The sequence below is a fragment of the Callionymus lyra genome, chromosome 7 (genome assembly GCF_982586985.1).
Source record: "Callionymus lyra chromosome 7, fCalLyr1.hap1.1, whole genome shotgun sequence".
In the NCBI taxonomy this organism is placed as follows: domain Eukaryota; kingdom Metazoa; phylum Chordata; class Actinopteri; order Syngnathiformes; family Callionymidae; genus Callionymus; species Callionymus lyra.
In genome coordinates this window covers 19,673,798-19,683,611 of record NC_141824.1, presented here as the reverse complement: position 1 = coordinate 19,683,611, position 9,814 = coordinate 19,673,798, and the positions used below count along the sequence as shown (strand labels likewise).

The 9,814-nt window shown below is 43.1% G+C and overlaps 1 protein-coding gene across 1 annotated transcript; it reads left to right on the top strand.

The window, feature by feature from the left end:
- The first annotated feature begins 514 nt into the window (after positions 1 to 514).
- fam222bb (family with sequence similarity 222 member Bb) lies at positions 515 to 9,660 on the top strand. Its single transcript, XM_087795082.1, has 3 exons — positions 515 to 635; positions 4,556 to 4,686; positions 4,775 to 9,660. Exons 2-3 carry the CDS (start codon positions 4,602 to 4,604, stop codon positions 6,733 to 6,735), a joined length of 2,046 nt encoding a protein of 681 aa, XP_087651208.1. The 5' UTR covers positions 515 to 635; positions 4,556 to 4,601; the 3' UTR covers positions 6,736 to 9,660.
- The last annotated feature ends 154 nt before the right edge of the window (positions 9,661 to 9,814 follow it).

Genomic DNA, 9,814 nt, shown 5'->3' with positions numbered 1-9,814 from the left:
TCTAAGAGGAGAGTGCAGGCAAATTTGGAGATAACTATGACATCAGAGTAGACAAAATGAAGAGTGCCAGATGGTTTTGGACACACAGAAAGGAGGGATGAGGAAAAGAGCAGACATGAGCGACTCTCTTTGACTGTGGTAGTCAAACATTACAATCACTGATGATGGAAAATCTTCTTCTTTTTTTTCCCTTATGCAATATTTAATTTAATTAATTTATTGACATTGAATTTCGCTCAATTCCTAGGGTATACTTACTAATAAAATGACAATAAAACATGAAACTATTAAATGGGAAAAGGTATGTGTTGTTCGTATAAAAATAGATAAGTTCCTTTAAAAATATATTGTCGTCATAAGACGAGAGAGTGTTATATAATTGTTTTTTTATATATTTAGAACAAATACATAAATAGTTGAATTGTCCTTATTAATCAGGCGTTCGCCGGTGATGCCTAACTGCCTTAGCCACTGGGTCTTCCCCCCCTGCGCATGCGCTATTCTCGTCGCTGCGGTAGCTAGCCAGCCGCACGGATAGTCATCACACCGGGATGTTTCTTCTTTACCAAATATAAACATATACAAGTGTTAAACCTCCACAAGATGAAGTTTCCCTTCTCATAGTGCGGCGATGAGTAAGTACCGTCTTTCCCTTCCCATTATTTCCTCGGCTTTTTCGCCAGTAAGGAGCTAAAGTTTGTCTTAACAGCTGGCCTTGCTCCGCACAAAGACCCCGTTGGTTTATTGTGGTCCTGGGCTGAGGGACCACCGAGGCCCTGCTGACGACTTAATCCGTGTTTTTTGGTCCGTTTATCAACGTAGATAAATCAACCATCATCGATACTTAAGGAGTACGACTTAATTATAAATATACATCTTTTATTTTTAAGAGATCCAATCGTCGCTTTTCTTTCCTTGTGTGACCTGTTTGGAAGCGAACAAGTTTATTTACATGGTCGCTATTTCGATAATTCTGGTTACTGGAAGAAAAAAATCCGGTTTTCTTAAAGCCGCACAGGCCAGAGGTCATAAAAATACTCTTACTGACAATGTTTTAAACAACGGCCTGTGTTATAGTTTAAATGTGGAGACACAGATACAGCGGGGGCTCTACGCGATGGTTGGACACTATTGTGGATTTTTCATCATCCTTAAAACCATTTTCTTTTCAGGATGTCTTGGATTTAACTACCATTTCATCCACAGAAACAGACTCATGATTCAAGTGACAAAACGAATACATATCCTTGAAGCAGCCTATGAAAGAGCAAGGGGTGTCCTAACAGTAAAATATTTATTCCACTGTACTTTAAACAGTTTTAAAGGTGTGGTTAAATGAAGTGGCCATAAGAAGTACTTTGTTTAATTTGCACACAAGTCAAATATAACACATAATAACTTAAATATTTAAAGAAAAAGAGTAAATGTTATAAAAGAAACCTATGAAAAGAATGACAATATGTAAGAAACTGTATTTGTTTTTCTTAAACAAAAAAAGTTTTAACAATAACTGCATTGATAGTTGGAATTCCAGGAATAGCTCATTTATAAATGGAAGGTTAAGGACCGCTGACTGTGGCACTGTTTACAACAAGAGCGATGGAGGAATGAGAGTGGACGTGTGAATCGGTAAGATGTAGGAGATGTTTCCTCTCAGCAAAAAACACGCCAGATGACGAGACGACCGCTCGGGTCAGATACGCCGCTCACAGCACTTTAAAGTATTGTAAAAGTTCTGCCTGGAAGATCCAACATGATTGAACTTCTGGTTCTAGACGTTTTTATGGTCATGGGTCTGGATTTTTTAATTTATTTATTTGGGGTGAGGGGGACTATTGATGTAGCATCGACCGGTCCACGAGGCTTCTGTATCGGTCACGTGGTGAATACAATTCTGAGCCATAAGAGGAAGCTTATCTGCGTTCCTTCCTTCTCTCACCTTTAGTCACCACCTTTAGTTGAAAGAACAATGAGCCAAATTGAGTTATCGCCGCAGTCTGTGGCTGGACTCGTATTACAGCCGGCGTTGCTGTAGAGACGCCCTGAGTAGAACCAGCTTACCCGTCGAGGTGTCTAAACCGTCTTGACACGTTGACTTCTGACACCTGGTGCAAGAAGGTGGTGCTGGATAAGGTTTCATCAAAGCAAGTTTGTCCAAAGATCCAGGGCTGAGTGATGTACCAATTCAAGTCCCTGTATGTGTGTTTGTCGATTCCTGTTAAGGGATGCCAAAGCTCTAGAAAATTTAAAAAATCACTTAAATCCATTAAAGCTGTTTTACTGTTACAAAAAAAATACAATTTTCTACAGTTAATTGTGTTTAACAGAATTTGACAACTAGATTTGTTACACTTTATGTCAAGCAGTGATCAAAGTGTCAATAAGCATTAAATGTGATTTGACAAGGGAAGTTGAAAACTAAGATTTACCAAATTAAATAAACAATTATTGACATTTTGATTGAAATTCAAATTATCTTAATTTTATCCCCGAGCGCTTGTCAATCAGTACTGAAATGTTTTCAGTGAAAACTGAAAAAACAAGGTTCCAAATCTGGAATCACATGATTTATTATTCATAAGTAAATTAAGTTTTGTCTGCTGAAGGAATGATGGAGAAAGTAGTCGTTTAATAAAGCCATAGTCGGCAAACTTTTTTTTAAATAAAATTGTAAAAACCAAAAAATATTCAAAACTCATTCAATGAAATTGTTTGGAATAAGAAATATTATAAAAGACGACTTCTACTGCTTTAGATTCTCAGATAATTACCTCTGAAGTGGTGACCTGTATTTTATAATGTGAAAAATGGCAGTAAAAGCTGTTTTTCAGGCCATTAATTCATTTCCACTTGAAGAATGTTATGCTAAATTCTCTGAAACATGTCTTGCCACATTTGAACTTAAATACTTTTCGGCTTCGTCTGAAAATAGTGTCTCGCACATCTGATTCTTTGATGTCTGTCAACATCATTATAATTGGCATCGTTGGACAAGGCTGTCTCTGTGTGTCTGTGTCGCTTTCTATATCAGTTTGTTGAGGATATTTATAGGGCAACTAATGTGGAAACCCAACTGTCCTGACTCGCTCACATGTTTCAAATATTGAAGTCTTCTCAATGATGCAGTAAGTCTGTCATCAAGCAAATCTTTTGTCTTGGCTATTTCTTAGTGAGGCAGGAATGCTGTGTTACTTAACCTGGCCCATGGGGAATGCCCTCTTAAATGGATGTTGGTTAAAGATGCTTTCATAAAATCTGGTGTTCTATAATTCCATGCTGGCCACACGAATGAGCTCATTATCGATTATCATCCAAATTGGCTATTTCTTTTTCAGGAAATGGGTATTTCTAATGAAGTTATCCCAGTTGTTTTTAGCTTGATTTGTGCTAAGATTTTCATCAAACATGAACCTTTAGCATGCCACCATTTTGTAAATGGGGTTGTGAGAAAATATTGTTAGACTGGTGTATTTTTTTTTCATTATACTGTATGGATATTCAACATCACCATACACTTTCTTTTTTATACAATATTTATTTTTATCATACTTCTTTTATGTTTATACTTCTGTAGAAATGTGTGTAAAATAAAAAATACTTTGAGGCAACAGTCACTACATCTTCTTAAAATACGATACAATTCTGCAAGATCCCGGAGCTGACTGGGAACGAGAGGATACAGTTGCCGCAGCTCATTCCATACTATACATGCATCCTTGTTCCTACTCTATTGCCAATTTTATTACTTTATTTGTAGTCGTACTCACCTTAGTGATTTGTTCAGAGCTCTTGACCAGGAATCTGGTTTTCAATGAACCTCTACTTAATAGTCGATATGTATTCTTGCTTCAAATTATATTTTGTTTTTAAGTTATGGGAAACTTTTCTTTTTTTTTACCCTCACATGGTTTGTTTGCACATCCTGCATTTGCCAGTAGGAGGGAGGGGCAGGGCTGGGAAAAATGTGGATTATTCTTTATCACAATATCAATAACAACTTGTGTATCTATAGCCACATCATTAACTTGCTTTGATGTCAGTATAATAATCTGTCATGTGAGCGTGCACATGCATTTGCAGTTACACAGTTCTCTGAACTGGAGTGGCATTTACAATTCAGTATTGGTTATGTAGGCTGATGGGTGACGCATGAGATGACACAGCATGTTGACCGACTGAGGACCACACTCCCATCTCCTTGTTGAACAAAAATAAAAAAAAGACTGTTTGATTTTATATCATAAAAAGTCAATGAAAATTAAAAAAGAGAATAACTTTAAGTATGTGTTGTGACGTATAAAATGACCAAAATTAGTCAAATTAAAAAGGCCTGCAGTACAAATGGTGAGATGTATCTGTTTTTGTTAAATCACCATCATGAGTATTACCAAACATTCACTTTCCTGATCTTCCTTATTTTTAGCGTTTATTGAACTTGTCTTTGCCGCTTATTTAAAAAATAGTCTGGTGTCATTTTGGATTCACAGATACAGTTATCATTGTTCCTTCATTATTATGTTCCAAGACTCCAATCCCTTATGTGTGTGTGTTCCAGTATGGTGAGAGGAGGACGTTCAATGCTGCATTAGTGGATCTCTGACATGCTGGCCTGTTTGCCGGCATCAAGCGAGCCTCGCAGCCTCAAACTTCTCCCTCGCTCGCAGATGAACACTGGACTTCAGAAATGTATGTATACTCTTTGCAACCCCCTTTTCACAGGTGAGCAAGGAGTGTGGATGGTTCCAGTTTTTTCATTCTGTCGCTTGTGTTTCAGGGGAAACCACACAGAAGATGAGATCTGCCAATTATCCGACCCCAGCAGAGTTGGATGCCTATGCTAAGAAAATCGCTAACAGTCCTCTGAGCATCCAGATCTTCCCGAACAGCGTCAAAGTACCTCAAAGGAAGCACATTCGCCGCACTGTTAACGGCCTTGACACGTCGTCCTCCAGCCAGAGACACAGTCCCTACCACTCTCAGGTCAGCGCCAGTGGTGGCCTCCTGGCCGTCCTGCGAGCCCCCACCAAGAGCATCTTTAAAGAGACCGACGGGAGTCGCATCCGCCAACTGCATAAGGCGATGAATCCTCACAGCGGAGCATACGCTGCTCACAGCACTTTAAACCTCCCACAGCATGTGGCACACCTGCCGGACCCGTCACAGCCCTTGGGCCAGGCAGCCCTGAAGCAAGGCATCATGCAGTCGCAGCAGCAGCAGGGCATTGCCCACCCCATGACCGTGCATCAGCCACAGTCGTTACAGAACTCCCAAGCTTTACAGCAACGAAACATGGCTCATGCACAAGCGCTGCAGCGACAACAGAGCTTGACCCAGGTTCAACCCGGACAGCAGCAGAGACAAGCTCAGGGCCTCCAGAGGCCCGCCCAAGCTCTCCCACCGCAGGAAAGACCCCCCGCTGTGCCGCCGCAGCAACATCTATCTCATCTACAGACACTGAAGCATCAGCCTGCTCAACAAGCTTTACTCACCCAGCAGAGCGTGACTCAGGATCTGTGCCACATGTCTGAGGGAACTCAACTTCAGGGCCTTCAGTACAACCAGGGGCTGGTGAATTCACAGCTCCTCCCTCAGACTGTGGGTGGCGGGCCTCCGAACATGCCAGGCGGCCTCCAGCAGGCTCCGCCCGGAATGTACGGGCCCCGTAAACTTCCCGACGCAGACGCCCCACCAAATGTAACTGTATCTACCTCCACTATCCCGCTTTCTATGGCAGCCAGCCTGCACCAGAGTAGGCCCAGCGACCTGAGCAGCATCGTGCACCAAATCAATCAGCTGTGCCAAGCCCGGGCAGGCATGGGTACCACCTCAGTCTGTGAGGGACAAATCGCGAACCCGAGTCCAATTAGCCGAAACCTGCTGATCAATGCCAGTACCCGGGTTTCATCCCACCACATGGGCCCGGGGTCCATGCCCAGCTGCCTCATGATGGGAAACCCAGACAAAACTCCTGCTCATACCGGTCCCGGTGCTGTGCTCCACTCACAGCCCAACACATCTGCTGTCAACAGTCTCCCTTCTTTTCACCCCGATGCAGAGAAGGCTCAGCTCCAGCAGCAGCAGCTTCAGCAACATTTGCATCAACAGAAGCAGCAACATTTACAGCAACTTCAACAGATGCAGCAGCACCAGCAGCAGCACCAACAGCAGCAGCAGCGCTTGTGGGCTCAACATCAAATGTCCCACATGCAGCAGCAGCCTGAAGGTGCCCACCCTTGCAAAGCCCCAAGAATGGATACCCCTTCGGATTGTTCTTTTCCTGGTCAAAATCTAAACTATCCTCGCAAAATGCCCAACTCCGGGCAGTCTTTCACCTTGAAGCACCCTCCTGAAAAAACGCGCCCCGTTTCCCCCGTCAACTGCCCAGTCGGAACGATGCCTTACAACGGCCAATACATGCAGCCCCAGTGGAGTGGCCTCACCGGCCCTGCCGGAAACAATGTATCCGGCGCTCAGGAGATCCCTCTGGCCTTCCAGGGGCAACAGCCGGCTGCACCGACTGGACGCGTCCCAGGCGCCAAGTACCGACCTGGAAAGGAGCCGTCTGCAGCCCAGCCCAAGATGATTCCCAATGCGGAATATCTCGGCGGAGATTTTACAATGCAGGGGTTCCGCGAGCAAAACATGCACGCGATCGAAAAGATGCACCGCTCGGCCGTAGGCCAAGACCCGACCAATGGCAGCGGCGTCCACGCTCATCACCCGAGCTACCGATAAAGCAGAATCTAAATGTTTTCCTTTAGTGATTTGAGTTCGACCCGCCGGACTGTGATGTTTCTCCCTCAGGTCTTAAGCCATGTGTCCTACCTTTTGTTGCAGATGAAGGGTTTTTATTTTTGAGATTGTTGTTCCACTGTTTGATAGACTTCCTCTTCGGATCACTGGCATGGACGTGCTGCTCTCGGTCGCTGCGCTGTTTTCATAGGTAGAAGCGACTTCATCGTCGAGCGTTTGTTGCCTTACATTTCCCCACAGACCACATTTCTGACAGACTTCTTGCAGTGATGTCAACAGGATGGGGACTGTTTTATGCAATTGGCTAGTTCTGTTTGTTGTGTTAACCAACTGTATAAAAGCTTGACTGTAAGGATCGTATAAAAAACCTTTGTTTTTTCCTTGCAAGATCCTACTTTGACCTTCTGCTGTTTGATCCTACTTGAACTCTCGGCTTTTACCTTAAATGTTTCAACTTTGGTAAAGGCGGAATTTAGTTTTGAAGAGGATCATCGTTTGCCATCAGCGTTGAGCTGATTTATCACGCTGAGTCGTTACTCTGTAAAGGAAAAAAAAAAGGTTGAAGACGTTTGTCAATGTCTTGAGCCGCCTTCAAGAAATGGCCTTAAATCTGACTTGTGTTTGAGCGAGAGAAAGGGCTGTGGTTTTGAACACATCTGCTCCATCGGGTTTGAGAGTCGAGACGGCGGAGATCTAGAGCGTCCTCTGGTCTGATCTGTTGCCTATCAAGATGTTTTTATGACTAAAATAGTATCTAGAGTGAAGAGTAGGTCTGTAGTTCAGGACTGTAGCAGTTGTTTTTCTATTGGTTGTGAATAAATATCTCGATTTATAGTTTAATTTATTATTTGTGGACCACTGCATCCTGAAGCCATAGCTGTTCTCCTGTCAGGTGCCATAGACCGCACCCGGGTGTCCAGGCCTGGAGGTCTGCATCCCTGCTTTAATCCGTAGTGACGTCTCCCCTGGATCAGTCCAAGGGGACCAGAGACAGAAAGTGGATGCGAGTGAAAGCCTTTCTGGACTCTGATCGTCATACTTGACCGCAGTTCATTATTATTAATATTATTGTTATTTTTATTTCTCTCCTGGCTCTCAAGTTTGACGTGCCTGCCCCTCAAAGCTGCTAATGACTTTAATCTTTACACTAGTATTTGTGTGTGTGTGTGTGTGTGTGTGTGAGTAGTCTTCACAGGATGTTGTCAGTTGGTGTATTTATACGATGGGCGCCGCCAAAAACTGCCACAACATGGTGTCGCAGAACTCAATCTGGGAATTTACTGTCTGGATTATGGAGGAAGCGACTACAGAGTTTGGACGGGCCCTTCAGAGCTTGCGGTTGCAGCCCAACATCGTCAGGTTCTACAGTTTCATATGAAGTGCCTCCTCTGGGCTAAAGTATGGAGAAGTGTGTGTGTGTGTAAGTGTGTGAGAGAGAGAGTGCGTTGTGTTCAGCTTGGGTACTTGCACACTGAAGTGCACGCTGACAAAAAAAACGTGCACGGAGTTTAATCTGATGGGGGACCAAGCTACTTAGTGTAACTACTGATACTGTGTCATGGACTGAAGTCCACACGTGTGCCACGACTCCCAGACGCCGTCGGGATGTGTGAACTGTTTGCTGCTGACCCGCCGACCAAAGTGACCGAGCGTCTCCGTCACCACCACCGGCTTCTTCGGTGACCCCCCCATCCCCCGCCCCACCCCTCCTCTCCGGCCTGCCTTTTAACCTGCTGATGAAACATTGTAGAGACTGACCAGTTACACGTTTGGGTAGTGGCCTTTTTTCTTCTTTTTTTTTTGACCATCCTGGGATTTAGTAGTTCTGCTAATTGAGCTCAACAGTTATGGCATTTCACCGATCACTGGTTTGGCACTTTTCAGAACTGAAATGATTTTTCCACGCTTTATGTTGCGTCACGATCGGTGCATCAGATGAAAATGTTTCCTACAGACTTTGTTGAAGTACTCAAAAGGTGGACGTGGTCCCAAATGTCGGAATAACAATGGATTATGTCATGTTTAGAGCCCACCCGCCTCAGTCCCCTTAGCATGTCGCTAAAGCTAAACTTTATACTCATTTAAAGAATTAAAAGCATTCATTTTCCCGAATGATTTCCGTCTAAAACATTGAAGTAAAGATAATCTCGTCCTCAGGTGTCCACCTCGCTAGTGTCTCGAAGCTGATGGTGTTTGGCTCAAAGATTGACTTGTTTCAATCTTTGACCTCGGGTACTGGAGTGGAAACTCTTTAAGTGTGTACGGTTACGATGAAATGATACCTTGTTACTACATTCCTACTTTCAACTTCATCCCAAACAAAGTTGCGTGACAGGCGTGTCTCGGCAATTGATACTATTTGTGTTGAACCCTAGCTGGACCCGAGCGAAGTCATTAAGTTAAGATCCGTCGTTTCTCTCACTGTAACATAATCGCAAGATATTTTATCGGTAAAACATTTGCATGTTTTTAAAGCTAAAATAATCTGAGTCGAGCTCGTTTGAGTTTAGCATCGACTGACTGACTGAGATGAAAGAATCGGGTTTAAATTGAGACGTTTAATCTGTCACTGATCTCACAGTTTCTTGTTTCATCAGCTGGTTAAAACTGGCAGTTAAACTAACAAACCCCTAAAATAAAAAAAACAATTTCACACGGAAGGAATGATCCAGGGATGCTGGTTTCCGCTTGTAATCTTGGATGACATCATTATTGACGACTGAAAAAAAAAAAACGTATGAACAAAACTCTTGATTACTCTGTGTGTGCGATGAAAGCTTCGGCGACAAGGCTTCACATCTGGACTTTCTGAAACTGCGATGTTCCAGTTTTGATGAATTTTCAGGAATTAAAACTGTCTTGCACAACATTCCCCCCTGACCCCCCCCCCTCCTTAACCAAAATAAAGTTTGCAAACACAACTTTTGTCTGTGCTTTTTTATTTTGCATTACAAGTTAAGAAGTTGATATTTTCACAGAAATGCTTGTTTGTTTTTCATTAATAGTTTTATTTATTGAGTTAATTTTACGTACTTCATTGAATTATCTATAAATACTGACA

What these genes read in the sequence shown, in the direction of transcription:
- fam222bb (XM_087795082.1), top strand. Translation starts at nt 4,602, where the DNA reads ATGCTGGCCTGTTTGCCGGCATCAAGCGAGCCTCGCAGCCTCAAACTT. An exon ending in GAACACTGGACTTCAGAAAT is followed by an intron (nt 4,687 to 4,774) that starts GTATGTATACTC and finishes CTTGTGTTTCAG; the next exon opens with GGGAAACCACACAGAAGATG.